This window comes from Zosterops lateralis (assembly GCF_965231275.1).
Source record: "Zosterops lateralis genome assembly, chromosome: 37".
Lineage (NCBI taxonomy): Eukaryota > Metazoa > Chordata > Aves > Passeriformes > Zosteropidae > Zosterops > Zosterops lateralis.
The window spans coordinates 1038377-1051720 of record NC_139797.1 but is presented as its reverse complement, the minus strand read 5'-3'; the positions used below and the strand labels follow the sequence as shown (position 1 = coordinate 1051720).

Genomic DNA, 13344 nt, shown 5'->3' with positions numbered 1-13344 from the left:
TGGGGGGATTTTGGGTTATTTCAGGGCGATTTGGGAGGATTTTTGGGGGGATTTGGGGCTATTTTGGGTAATTTTGGGTAATTTTGGGTTATTTTTGGGTATTTTTTGGGTGTTTTGGGCTCTCACCGTGTCCTCGGGGGGGTCCCAGGGCCCCTCCAGGGGTTCCCATTGCAGCACCAGGTCCTGCGGCTGCACACACCAGTATGGACCAGTATGGACCAGTACGGACCAGTATAAACCAGTATGGACCAGTATGGACCAGTATGGACCAGTATGGACCAGTATGGACCAGTATGGCCCAGTATAAACCAGTATGGACCAGTATGGACCAGTATAAACCAGTATGGACCAGTATGGACCAGTATGGACCAGCAGTGACCTCCTAGTCCATCCCAGTCCCCTCCCAGTATAACCCAGTTCCCTCCCAGTTTATCCCAGTATAACCCAGTCCCTCCCATTCCCCTCCCAGTTCATCCCAGTATATCCCAGTTTGATCCCAGTCCCTCCCAGCCCCTCCCAGTCCCCTCCAGTATAACCCAGTCCTCTCCCAGTTTATCCCAGTATATCCCAGTATAACCCAGTTCCCTCCCAATCTATCCCAGTATGTCCCAGTATAACCCAGTCCCTCCCAGTTCCCTCCCAGTATAACCCAGTGCCTCCCAGTCCCCCCCAGTCCCCCCCAGTCTCTCCCAGTATCACGCACAGTCTCCAGCAGTTGGAGCCGTCCCGGCAGCCGCCGCGGGGGGAGGGACACGGGGACAGAGACCCCGGACAGGGCCAGCAGCACCTGGGGACAGGACAGTGACACCTGGGACACCTGGGACACACCTGGGACACACCTGGGACACACCTGGGGACACACCTGGGGACACCTGGGGACACACCTGGGGACACACCTGGGGACACACCTGGGACACACCTGGGACACACCTGGGGACACCTGGGGACACACCTGGGGACACCTGGGACACACCTGGGGACACCTGGGGACACGGACAGTGACACCTGGGACACCTGGGGACAGGGACAGGGACATTGTCACCTGGGGACAGCTGGGGACACACCTGGGACACACCTGGGGACACACCTGGGGACACCTGGGGACACACCTGGGGACACTCACTGTCACCTCGGGGGCACCTGGGGGTCACTTCAGTGTCACCTCAGCGTCACTGTGTCACTGTCACCTGAAGTGTCACCACCACCGTCACAGTGTCACTGTCACCATTGCGTCATTGTCATCGTCATCTCATTGTCACTGTCACCGTGTCACCGTCACTGTCACTGTGTCACTGTCACTGTCACCGTGTCACTGTCACTGCCATTGTCACCACTGTGCCACTGTCACCAAAAGTGTCACCATCGTTGTCACCATTGTCATTGTCACTGTCACCGTGTCACTGTCACTGTCACCGTGTCATTGTCACTGCCATTGTCACCACTGTGCCACTGTCACCAAAAGTGTCATCATCATTGTCACCGTTGTCATTGTCACCACATCATTGACATTGTCACTGTGTCACTGTGTCACCATCATTGTCACTGTCGTTGTCACCATCGCTGTGTCTCCATCATTGTCACTGTCACTGTCACCAACACTGTCACCAACACCATCACCATTGTCATTGTCACCATGTCATAGACATTGTCACTGTGTCACTGTGTCACCATCCCTGCCACTGTCACTGTCACCATCACTGTCACCATAGTGTCACTGTCACCATGTCACTGTCACTCTGTCACTCTCATTGTCACCACGTCACTGTCACCAAAAGTGTCACCAACACTGTCACCACTGTGTCATCGTCACCATGTCATTGACACTGTCGCTGTCACTGTCACTGTCACCATCAGTCGCTGTCACCGTCACTGTCACCAACACTGTCACCATTGTGTCATTGTCACCATGCCATTGACATTGTCACTGTGTCACTGTGTCACCATCATTGTCACTGTCATTGTCACCATCACTGTGTCACCATCATTGTCACTGTCACCACCGCTGCCACCATCACTGTCACCATCACTGTCACCATCACTGTCACTGTGCCACCGTTGTGTCACTGACACTGTCACCTGTCACTTGTCACTGTGTCACTGTCCCTGCCACCCTCGTCACTGCCACCTGTTATTGTCACCTGTCCCTGTCTCTGTGCCCCTGTCCCTGTCACTGTCACCTGTCCCTGTCCCTGTGTCACTGTCACTGTGCCACTGTTACTGTCACTATCACTGCCACCCCCGTGCCACCCCTGTCACTGCCACTGTCATCCCTATGCCACCCTCATCACTGTCCCTGTCACCGTCACCGTGTCACTGTCACTGTCACCGTCATTGTGTCACTGTCACCTGTCCCTGTCATTGTCACTGTCATTGTCACTGTATCACTGTCACTGTCACTGCCATGCCACCCTCGTCACTGTCCCTTCCATTGTCACTGTCATTGTGTCACCTGTCCCTGTCACTGTTATTGTGTCACTGTCACTACCACCTGTCCCTGCCATTGTCACTGTCACTGCCATTGTCACTGTATCACTGTCACTGTCACCGCCATGCCACCCTCGTAACTGCCACTGTGTCACTGTGTCACTGTCACTACAACCCCTCTGCCACCCCTGTCACTGTCACTGTGTCACCGTCACTGTCACTGTGTCACCGTCACTGTCACTGTGTCACTGTGTCCCTGTCCCCCTGTCACTGTCACTGTGTCACTGTCACTACAACCCCTCTGCCACCCCTGTCACTGTGTCACCGTCACTGTCCTTGTCAATGTGCCACTGTCACCCCCCTGCCACCCTCGTCACTGTCACTGTCACTGTGCCACTGTCACTGTCACTGTCACTGCCACCCCTGTCACTGCCAGCTGTCCCTGTCCCTGTCACTGTGTCACTGTCACCGTGTCAGTGTCCCTGTCATTGTCACCACACTGTCCCCATCCCTGTGTCACTGTCCCTGTGTCACTGTCACCTGTCACTGCCACCCCCGTCACCCTCGTCACTGTCCCTTCCATTGTCACTGTCATTGTGTCACCTGTCCCTGTCACTGTGACACTGCCACTACCACCTGTCCCTGTCCCTTTCACTGCCACCTGTCACTGTCCCTGTCACTGTCCCTGTCACTGTGTCACTGCCACCTCCTGCCACCCTCGTCACTGTCACCTGTCATTGTCACCTCCCTGCCACCCCTGTCACTGTCCCTGTCACTGTGTCGCTGCCACTGTGTCCCTGTCTCCCCCGCGCTGTCCCCTCTGTCCCCCCCTCCCGCCTCCCGCGCTGTCCCCCCCTCACGGTGACACCCGGGGGTGGGGGAAGGTGACAATGGGGGAGGGAGGTGACATTGGGGGGGTCCCGGGGGGCGTGGGGGAGGGGCGGCCTCACCCTCCCTCCCGCCGCCTCCTCCATTGCCGCTCCCTCCGCTTCCGCTTCCGCCCGCGCGGCCACGCCCCTTCCGGCGCCTCCCCAGCGCCGCCGACTAATGAGAACCGCGGAAACGCGCGCACCGCCCCTCAAAAAACCCCGCCCATTCCGCTGAGTTTAGCCACGCCCACTCCGCCCCGCTGACCAATGGGAGTAGAGGGATTCACGTCATTCATGTATAAACCACGCCCCTTTCTTGACACGCCCCTCGTGTTGCTCGCGTTCCTATTGGTTGTTTTCTGGCTTTGGCCCCGCCTCTTCCGGCGCCGCCATCTTGGGGTGGCCCCGGGGCCGCCGAGCGGTTCCGGTGGTGCCGCGACCCCCAAAATCCGCCCCGGGACCCCCAAAAACTGCCCCGGGACCCCCAAAATCCGCCTCGGGACCCCCGAAATCCGCTCCGGGACCCCCCAAAACTCCCCGGGACCCTCGAAATCTGCCCCGGGACCCCCGAAATCCGCTCCGGGACCCCCAAAAACTCCCCCAAATCCCCCCCAAACCCTCCTAACCCCACCCAGGACCCCCCAAATCGCCCCTGAATCCTCCCAAACCCCCTTTAAACCCCCCAAATCCTGCCCAGGACCCCCCAAATTCTCCCCAAACCCCTTTAAATCCCCCCCAAATCTCTCCCAATCCCTTCCGGGACCCCCCCCAAGCCCTTTCCAAGATCCCCCAAATCTCCCCCAATCCGCTCCAGGACTCCGCAAACCCCCCAAATCTCCCTCAATCCCTTCTACGGCCTCCCAAATCTCCTCAAATCCCCTTTAAACCCTTCCAAGACCCCCTAAACCGCCTTTAACCTCCCCAAATCCCCCCGAAACGCCCCCAGGACCCCCCCAAATCCCCCCTGAATCCCCTTTAAGTCCCCCCAAGACCCCCCAAAACCCCTCCAGGACCCCCCCAGACCCCTTTAACTCTCCCTAAACCTTTTCCAGGATCCCCCAAATCCCCTTTAAACCCCCTTTAACCTCCCCAAACCCCCCCAAATCCCCTCCAGGACCCCCCAAGACCCCTCAACTCCCCTCAAATCTTCTCCAGGACCCCCCAAACCTCATTTAACCTCCCCAAATCCCCCCCAGATCCTTCCAGGACCCCCAAATTCCCCTTGAATCCCTCCCAAGCCCCTTTAACTCCCCCAAATCCCCTTTAAACCTCTCCAGCACCCCCAAACCCCCCTTTAACCCCCCCAAATTCCCCCCAGGACCCCCCAAATCCCCCCAACCCCCCCCCCCAATCCCCTTTAACCCCTTCAAACCTTCCCAAATCCCCTCCAGGACCCCCAACCCCCCCAGGACCCCCCAAATCCCCTTTAACCTCCCTAAATCCCCTTTAAACCCCCCAAATCCCTCCAATCCCCCCCAGGACCCCCCAAATCCCCTTTAAACCCCTCCAGGACCCCCCCCACCCCCTTTAACCCCCCCAAATCTCCCTCAATCCCCTCCAGGACCCCCCAAATCCTCCCCAAATCCCCTTTAACCCCCAAACCCCACCCAGGACCCCCCAAATCCCCTTTAACCTCCCCAAATCCCCTTTAAACCCCCCCAAATCCCCTCCAGGACCCCCCAAATCCCCCTGAAAACCCCTCAAATCCCCTCCAGAACCCCCAAACCCTTTCCAAGACCCCCCAAACCTCCCCAAATCTCCTTTAACCCCCCCTCCCCAATCCTCTCCAGGACCCCCCAAACTCCCTTTAAATCCCCCCAGGACCCCCCAGGCCCCCCCAATGTCAGTCCCCCCTCTCCCCCCGGGCTGGGGGTCTCTGCTGGCGGCGGCCGAGGGGCTCCGGGGGGGTCCCGGGGGTCCCGACGTGGCGATTTTGGGTTTTTTTGGGGCTCCCGGGGGGGTCCCCACCCTGCTGGAGCACGGCCCGGGACCCCTGGGGGCGGCCACGCGGAAATTCCTGCCCCAGATCGCGGCTGCGCACCGGGAGATGCTCCAGAATGGGCAGAATTGGGCTCAAAATCTGCCCCAAAATGGGGAAAATTTGACCCAAAATTTGGCACAAAATGAGCAAAATTTGGCCCAAAATGTGACCCAAAATCTGCCTGAAAATACTCAAAATTTGACCCAAAATTTGCCTGAAAATACTCAAAATTTGACCCAAAATTTGTCTCAAAATGGGGAAAATTTGACCCAAAATTTGTCTCAAAATGGGGAAAATTTGGCCGAAAATTTGACCCAAAACACGCGAAATTTGGCCCAAAATTTGCCTCAAAATTTGACCCAGAATCTGCCTCCAAATGAACAAAATTTGGCCCAAAATTTGCCTGAAAATACTCAAAATTTCAACCAAAATGGGCAAAATTTGGCCCAAAATTTGTCTCAAAATGGGCAAAATTTGACCCAAAATTTGTCACGAGACGCACAAAATTTGACCCAAAATTTGCCTGAAAAAGGTCAAAATTTGACCCAAAATTTGCCTCAAAATTTGCCACAAAATTTGTCTCAAAATGGGCAAAATTTGGCCCAAAATCTGCCTGAAAATACCCAAAAATTGGCCCAAAATTTGCCTGAAAATGGGCAAAATTTGACCCAAAATGCTCCAGATTTGACGCAAAATTTGACCCAAAATTTGACCCAAAATTTGACCCAAAATTTGACCCAAAATTTGACCCAAAATCCTCCAAGTTTGACTCAAAATTTACCTGAAAAAGGTCAAAATTTGACCCAAAATTTGACCCAAAATCCACCTCGGGACCCCCCAAACCCCCAAATTTCCCAAATTTTGCCCCAAATCCCCCAAAATCTTCCCCAAATTCCCCAAAACCTCCCCCAAAATCCCCAAATTTTCTCCCAAAATCTCCCCTGGGACTCCCCAAAATCCTTTAAAATCCCCCAAATTTCCCAAAGTTTGCCCCAAAATCCCCAAATTTCCCAATTTTCCCCCCAAATCTCCCAAATTTTGCCCCAAAATCCCCAAAATTTGCCCCCAAATCCCCAATTTTTGCCCCAAAATCCCCAAATTTTGCCCCCAAATCCCCAATTTTTGCCCCAAAATCCCCAAATTTTGCCCCCAAATCCCCAATTTTTGCCCCAAAATCCCCAATTTTTACCCCAAAATCCCCAATTTTTGCCCCAAAATCCCCAAAATTTGCCCCCAAATTTGGGGACCCCCCCCCAGAGGAGGAGGGGTGGGGGAGGGGCGGCTCCCAGTGAGGAAACAGGTGAGATTTTGGGTTTTTTTGGGGAAATTTTGGGGTTTTTTGGGGAAAATTTGGGGGTTTTTGGGGAAATTTTGGGGGTTTTGGGGAAAATTTGGGGTTTGGGGGAAAATTTTGGGGGAATTTTGGGGTTTGAGTGAAAAATTTTGGGGTTTTGGGGGGTTTTTTTGGGGAAATTTGGGGGGGAATTTGATGGTTTTGGGGGGAAATTGAAGAAATTTGGGGTTTTGGGTGGAAATTTTGGTGGAATTTTTGGGGTTTTGGGGGGAATTTTGTATTTTGGGGGAAATTTGGGGGTATTTGGAGGGAATTTTTGATTTTGGGGGATTTTGGGAGAATTTTGGGGTTCTGGGGGGAAATTTTGGGGGTTTTGGGTGGAATTTTGGGGGGATTTTGGGGAAAATTGGGGAATTTTTGGTCGAATTTTGGGAAGATTTGGGGGAATTTCAGGGTTTGGATGGAAATTTTGGTGGTTTGGGTGGATTTTTTAGGGAAATTTTGGGGGGATTTTTGATATTTGGGTGGAAATTTTGGGGGTTTGGGGGAAAATTTGGGGGTTTTGGGGAAAATTTGGGGGTTTCGGGGGAAAATTTTTGGAAAATTTTTGGGTTTTTGGGGGAAAAAATGGGGGAAACTTGGGAATTTGGGTGGAAATTTTGGGGGAATTTGGGAATTTTGGGGTGTTGGGGGTATTTGGTGGAAAATTTTGGGGGCATTTGGGGGGAAATTTTGGGGTTTGGGGGAAAATTTTGGGGTTTGGGAGGAAAATTGGGAAATTTTGGGGGAATTTGGGGAAAATTTTGGGGTTTGGGGAAAAACTTGGGGGTTTTGGGGAAAATTTTGGGAAAATTTTGCGGATTTGGGGGGAAATTTGGGGAATTTTGGGGGGTTTGGGTGGAAATTTTGGGGAAATTTGGGGGTTTGGGGGAGAAATTTTGGGGGGGAAAATTTGGGAATTTTGGGGGAATTTTGTGGGGGAATTTTGGTTTTCGGGTGGATTTTTTTTGGGGGGGAAATTTTTTTGGGGTAAAATTTTTGGGGGTTTTGACCCCCCTGAGCCTTTTGTGCCCCTCCCCCCCCCAGGGCTGTTCCTGATGGACGAGGAGTGGGGGAGGGGCCCCGAGGAGGAGCCGCCGTCGGACCCCGAGAGCCCCGACGGTGAATTGGGGGGTTTGGGGGAAATTTGGGGAAATTTGGGGGAAATTTGGGAAATTTGGAGGGTTTGGGGGGGATTTGGTGAGTTTTGGGGGAAATTTTGGGGGAATTTGGGGAAATTTGGGGGGTTTTGGGGGCTTGGGGGGCAAAAATTTGGGGTTTGGGGAGTAAAATTTGGGGGAATTTTGGGGAATTTTAGGGAGTTTTGGGGGAAATTTGGGAGAAATTTGGGGGATTTTGGGGAGTTTTGGGGGAATTTGGGGAGTTTTGGGGGAAATTTTGGGGGAATTCGGGGGGAAATTGGGGGAATTTGGGGGAAATTTGGAGAATTTGGGGGAAATTTGGGGGAAATTTGGGGTTAGGGAGTGAAATTTGGGGGGAAATTGTGGAAATTTGGAGGAAATTTGGGAATTTGGGGAAAATTTGGGGAATTTTGGGGAAAACTGGGGAAAATTTGGGAGAAATTTGGGGGATTTGGGGGAAATTGGGGGGATTTGGGGAAATTTGGGGAAAATTTGGAGGGAAATGGTGAATTTTGGGTCCCTGGGGGGGGAATTTGGGAGAAACTTGGAGGAATTTGGGGAAATTTGGGGAATTTTGTGGGAATTTGAGGAAATTTGGGGGAAATTTGAGGGAATTTGGGGAAATTTGGGAGAAATTTGGGGAAATTTGGGGAATTTGGGTGAATTTTGGGGAAATTTGAGGGAATTTTGGGGGGATTGTGGGGAAAATTGGGTGAATTTTGGGGAATTTGGGGAATTTTGGGGGGAATTTGTGGAAATTTGGGGAAATTTGGGAGAAACTTGGGGAATTTTGGGGGGAATTTGTGGAAATTTGGGGGATTTGGGGAGTTTTGGGGGAAATTTGGGGAAATTTGGGGGAATTTGGGGGAAATATGGGGAATTTGGGAGAAACTTGGGAGAATTTGGGGAAATTTGGGGGGTTTTGGGGCTTGGGGGGCAAAAATTTGGGGTTGGAGGGCAAAATTTGGGGTTTGGGGAGTAAAATTTGGGGAATTTTGGGAGGAATTTTGGGGAAATTTGGGAAACTTGAGGAATTTTGGGAAAATTTTGGGGGAAATTTGGGGGAATTTGGGGAATTTTTGGAAATTTCAGGGAATTTGGGAGAAATCTGGGGAAATTTTGGGGAAATTTGGGGGAATTTGGGGGAAAATTGAGGAGATTTGGGTGGAATTTTTCTGGAATTTCAGTGTTTTGGACCCTCCCCCCATTTTGGGGGTCCCTGATCTCGTTTTTCCCCCCAGAAACGCCCCCCGAGGGGGATTTGGGGCCCCCCCAGAGCCCCCCCGGGCCCCCCCTGGGCCGGTCCCTGCCCGTGGCCGTTCCCAGCTGGGCCCTGAGAGACCCCCCGGGACCCCCCACCCCGGGGGGGCAGCACAAGGTCAGAGTTTGGGGATTTTGGGGAGAAAATTGGGGATTTTTTGGGATTTTTGGGGGGTTTGGGGGGGATTTTGGGGGGTTTTGAGGGGGGGTTGGGGGATTTTGGGGAGTTTTGGGGAGGTTGAGGGGCATTTTTGGGGGGGCATTTTTGGATTTTGGGGGGATATTGGGGATTTTGGGTGGATTTGGGGGGATTTTGGGGAAATTTGGGGGATTTGGGGAGGTTTGGGTGATTCTGAGGGGTTTTAGGGGGGATTGTTGGGGGGTTTTAAGGGGGGTTTGAGGGGAACTTATGGGGGATTTTTGGATTTGGGGGGATTTAGGGGGGGGTTGGGGGAATTTTGGGGGGATTTGGGGGGATTTTTTAGGAATTTTGGAGGATTTGAGGGGAATTTTGGCGGATTTGGGGAGGTTTTAGGGGGATTTGGGGGGACTTTTGGGGGGTTTGGGGTGAAATTGGGGGATTTTGGGGGGATTTAGGGGGGATTGGGGGAGGTTTAGGGGGGATTTTGAGCCTCCCCCGGGAACCCCCACCCGGGAGAGCAGGAAAAGGTCAGAGTTTGGGGGAAATTTGGGATTTTTGGGGGATTTTTTGGGATTTTTTTGGGATTTTTGGGGGGTTTGGGGGGATTTAGAGGGGATTTGGGGGGAATTGGGGAGGATTTGGGGGGATTTTGGGGAAACTTGGGGGGATTTTGGGGGGCTTAGGGAAATTTTGGGGTTTTTTGGGGGATTGGGGAGGTTAGAGGGGGATTTTGGGGAGGATTTTGGAGGTTTTGGGGGATTTTCAGGGGGTTTGGGGGATTTTGGAGGGGGTTTAGGGGATTTGGGGGGATTTAGGAGGGTTTGGGGGAATTTTTGGGGGAGTTTGGGAAATTTTGGGGGATTTTTTTGGGGGGTTGGGGAGGTTTGAGGGGGATTTTTGAAGGATTTTTGGGGGGGGGGGATTTGGGTGGTTTTGGGGTGATTTTTGGGGGGGGTTGGAGAGGTTTGTGGGGGGATTTTGGGGGGTTTTAGGGGGATTTGGGGGGGATTTTGAGCCCCCGCGGGCCCCCTCACCCCGGGGCACCAGGAAAAGGTCAGAGCTGGGGGGAAATTTGGGATTTTGGGGAGAAAATTTGGGATTTTGGGAGGGTTTGGGGGGGTTTGGGAAATTTTGGGGGGTTTTTTGGGGAGGATTTTTTGATTTAGGGGGGAAATTGGGGGCAATTTTTAGGGGGATTTGGGGGGAAATTTGGGGGGGGTTGGGGGGGGTTTAGATTTTAGGGGGGTTGGGGGGGATTTTGAAGGGATTTAGGGGGGATTTTGGATTTTGGGGGGTTTTTTTGGGAGGGGTTTGGGTGGTTTTGGGGGGTTTTTGGGGGGTTTGGGGGAAATTGAGGGAATTTGGGGGGGTTTGGGGGATTTTTGGGGAGCTTTGTGGGAGAATTTTGGGGATTTGGGAGGATTTGGGGGGGTTTGGGGAGGATTTAGGGGGATTTGGGGGATTTTTGGGGGGTTTGGGGTGAAGCTGGGGGATTTTGGGGGGATTGGGGGAGGTTTTAGGGGGATTTGGGGGATTTTTGGGGGGTTTGGGGGGATTTTGGGGGATTTGGGGGGATTTTGGGGGGATTGGGGGAGGTTTAAGGGGGATTTTGAGGCCCCCCGGGACCCCCCACCCCAGGAGAGCAGGAAAAGGTCAGAGTTGGGGGGAAATTTGGAAATTTTGGGTGGTTTTGAGGGGTTTGGGAAATTTTGGGAGGTTTTAGGGCAGTTTTGGGGGGTTTTGGGGGATTTTTGGGGGTTTTTAGGGGAGGTTTTGGGGGGATTTTTGGGGGGTCTGGAGAGAATTTTGGGAGGATTTAGGGGGGGATTTTTTGAGGATTTTTGGGGGAATTTTTAGGGGGGGTTTGGGGGGAAATTTGGAGAATTTTTGGGGGGATTTGGGGAGGATTTGGGGGGATTTTGGGGATTTGGGGAGGTTTGAGGGGGATTTGGGGGGATTTTTGGGGGGTTTGGGGCATTTTTTGGGGGGATTTTTGGATTTTCGGGGGGTTTGGGGAGGTTTATAGGGGGATTTTGGGAGGATTTTGGTGGAATTTTCGGGGGATTTTGAGCCCTCCTGGGACCCCCCACCCCTGGACACCAGGAAAAGCCCCCCCTAAAACTCCAAATTTTGTTTATTTTTTTCCCTCCCAGGCCCCCCCAGACCTGGATTGCCCTGACTGCCCCAAAAACACCCCAAAAATCCCCAAAAAAAACCCCAATTCCCTCCAGAAAAATCCCCCCAAAACTGAAAAAAAAACCCTGTAAAAAACCCCAAAAAATTATAAAAAAAAAAAATTCCCCAAAACCCCCTAAAAATCCCAAAAAACTCCCCGAAAGAAAACCCAAAAAAGTCCCGAAAAAAAAAAAAAAAAAAAAAAGAACCCCAAAAATAAAAAAAAAACCCAAAACCTCCCCAAAAATTACTTAAAAATTCCCAAAAAATCCCAAAAAAACCCTCAAAAAATCCCCCAAAAATCCCCCATAAAATCCCAAAAACCTTCAAAAAAAAACCCCAAAAAAGCCCCTAAAAACCCCTAAACCCCCCCCCCAAAAAAAAAATTAAAACCCCCCCAAATAATCCCAAAAACCCTTCCCAAAACCTGCCTAAAAAGCCACAAAAAAATCCCCAAAAAATCCAAAATAATCCCATAAAAACCCCCAAAACCCCCTAAAAACCCCCTGAAAAAAACCCCAAAAAATCCCCAAAAATCCCCAAATCCCCCAAAACCCAAAAAACCCCAAATTTTTTGTATTTTTTCCCTCCCAGGCCCCCCCAGACCTGGATCGGATCGCGGCGTCGATGGGGGCCCTGACCCCTGAGACCCCCCTAAAAATACCCAAAAAACCTCCCAAAAAATCCTAAAAACCCCCTATAAAAACCCCATGTAAACTCTCAAAAACCTCCCTAAAAACCCATTAAAAAACCCAAAAAATCCCCCCCAAAACTCCTAAATTTCCCATAAAACTCCCTGAGGAAACCCCAGAAAAAGCCCCAAAAAATCCCCAAAAAATCCCAAACCTCCACCAAAAAAATTAAAAAAAAAAAACCATAAAAATCCCCAAAAAACCTCCAAAAAACCCACCAAAATCCAAAAAAAAATCCCAAATAACCCCTAAACCCCCCCCCAAAAAATTTAAAACCCCCCAAATAATCCCAAAAAACCCTCCCAAAACCTGCCCAAAAATCCCCCCAAAAAATCCAAAAATATCCCATAAAAACCCCCCAAAATTCAAAATAAACCTCAAAAAAAGCCCCCAAAAAACCCCAAAAAATTCCCAAAAAATTCCCAAAAATCCCCAAACCCTCCAAGAACCAAAAAACCCCCCAAACCCCCAAAAAATTCTGTATTTTTTCCCGTCCCAGGCCCCCCCAGACCTGGATCGGATCGCGGCGTCGATGGGGGCCCTGACCCCTGACAGCCCCAAAAACACCCCAAAAATCCCCAAAAAACCCCCAATAAAACCCCAAAATCCCCCCATAAAAATCCCCCCAGACCCCAAAAAACTCCATAAAAAATCCCAAGAAAATCCCCCCCAAAAATCCCCAAAAAAATCCCAAAAACACCCTCAAAAAAAAATCCCTAAAACTACCCAAATTCCTCCCAAAAAACTCCCAAAAAACCTGCCAAAAATCCTAAAAAAATCCTAAAAAATCCCAAAACCCCCCCCTAAAAATTCTTAAAAATTTCCCTAAAAAATCCCAAAAAAACCCCCAAAAAATCCCCCAAAATTCAAAAAAAATCCCATAAAAACCCCCCAAAAAATCCCAAAAAATCCCAAAAAATTCCTAAAAATCCCCAACACCCCAAATTCTCCCCAAAATAAAAAAAAACCCCAAAATTCTTTATTTTTTTCCCTCCCAGGCCCCCCCAGACCTGGAGCGGATCGCGGCGTCGATGCGCGCCCTGACCCTTCGCCGCGACAGCAGCGACACCTTTGGGGACCTTCCCCGGCCCCGAGTCCTGAGCGGGGACCCCCCGTGACCCCCAAAAAATCCCCCAAAAAATCAGGAATATCCCAAAAAAAACCCCGTCAAAATCCGCCCAAAAATAACCCCAAAAATGGGATTTTTGGGGGGTTAAAATGGGATTTTTTGGGGGGTTTTTTGGAGGCTGAAAATGGAAATTTTGGAGATTTAAAATGGGATTTTTCGGAGGTTTTTGGAATCCTTAAAATGGAATTTTTTGGGGT

At 51.3% G+C, this 13344-nt stretch overlaps 2 protein-coding genes across 2 annotated transcripts in view; one reads left to right on the top strand and one right to left on the bottom strand.

Annotated features, from left to right (window-relative positions):
* The window catches only part of LOC310921886 (TBC1 domain family member 17-like), a gene marked incomplete at its 3' end in the record, with an annotated part of 29363 nt that extends 25944 nt beyond the window's left edge, over positions 1-3419 (bottom strand). The window contains exons 1-3 of the mRNA XM_083882147.1: positions 3375-3419; positions 704-787; positions 127-189 (exon numbers count right to left, since the gene is read on the bottom strand). Of these exons, the coding sequence (XP_083738273.1) occupies positions 127-189; positions 704-787; positions 3375-3398 (171 nt within the window). The 5' untranslated portion in view covers positions 3399-3419. The remainder of the gene's footprint in view (positions 1-126; positions 190-703; positions 788-3374) is intronic.
* A 3047-nt stretch (positions 3420-6466) lies between these two features.
* Positions 6467-13298, top strand: AKT1S1 (AKT1 substrate 1). The gene is made up of 4 exons (XM_083882098.1): positions 6467-6574; positions 7655-7729; positions 8991-9127; positions 13017-13298. Exons 2-4 carry the CDS (start codon positions 7666-7668, stop codon positions 13134-13136), a joined length of 321 nt encoding a protein of 106 aa, XP_083738224.1. The 5' UTR covers positions 6467-6574; positions 7655-7665; the 3' UTR covers positions 13137-13298.
* Positions 13299-13344: the final 46 nt, after the last annotated feature.

Excerpts from the sequence above, each read along its gene's own strand:
- AKT1S1 (XM_083882098.1), top strand. The coding sequence starts at position 7,666 with ATGGACGAGGAGTGGGGGAGGGGCCCCGAGGAGGAGCCGCCGTCGGAC. Across the intron at positions 7,730-8,990 it reads GGACCCCGAGAGCCCCGACG|AAACGCCCCCCGAGGGGGAT; the intron begins GTGAATTGGGGG and ends TTTTCCCCCCAG. Across the intron at positions 9,128-13,016 it reads CCCCGGGGGGGCAGCACAAG|GCCCCCCCAGACCTGGAGCG; the intron begins GTCAGAGTTTGG and ends TTTCCCTCCCAG.